Source organism: Octopus bimaculoides, chromosome 17, assembly GCF_001194135.2.
Source record: "Octopus bimaculoides isolate UCB-OBI-ISO-001 chromosome 17, ASM119413v2, whole genome shotgun sequence".
In the NCBI taxonomy this organism is placed as follows: Eukaryota; Metazoa; Mollusca; class Cephalopoda; order Octopoda; family Octopodidae; genus Octopus; species Octopus bimaculoides.
The window spans coordinates 3,835,260-3,835,657 of NC_068997.1; the positions used below are offsets into that span (position 1 = coordinate 3,835,260).

General features: G+C 35.2%; 1 protein-coding gene across 1 annotated transcript in view; it reads left to right on the forward strand.

The window, feature by feature from the left end:
* LOC106883115 (uncharacterized) overlaps positions 1-253 on the forward strand; it is an 8,542-nt gene extending 8,289 nt beyond the window's left edge. Inside the window, exon 6 of the mRNA XM_014934008.2 lies at positions 222-253. Within this exon, the coding sequence (XP_014789494.1) occupies positions 222-253 (32 nt within the window). The remainder of the gene's footprint in view (positions 1-221) is intronic.
* The last annotated feature ends 145 nt before the right edge of the window (positions 254-398 follow it).

Below are 398 nucleotides of genomic sequence, written 5' to 3' on the forward strand. Positions count from 1 at the left end.
TTTTATCAGAAAAGCATTGTATATATACAAATATGGTTGAATACTTATAAATGATACTTGCAAATAATTGTATTTACTTTTCTCTCAATAAATCGGCATGCCGAATCGTGCACGTTACATTGTGCAGCCCTATCAGATTACTACATTATCTTAGCATGAACTCGATGTAGCTCATATATAGCTCCTGTATTCATTAAACGATATTTAATCTTGCTGAATAGAATACTTCTTAGCTGATAATGTCAACAAGTGAACAGTATATTATACACACACATTGCCTCCAACACACACATTTATTTTTATGATCACGTGTGCAAGTGTGTGTATGTTTTTGTGCGTGCGTGTGTCTGTGTATGTGTGTGTCAGAGAGAGAGAGAGAGAGAGAGAGAGAGAGAGAG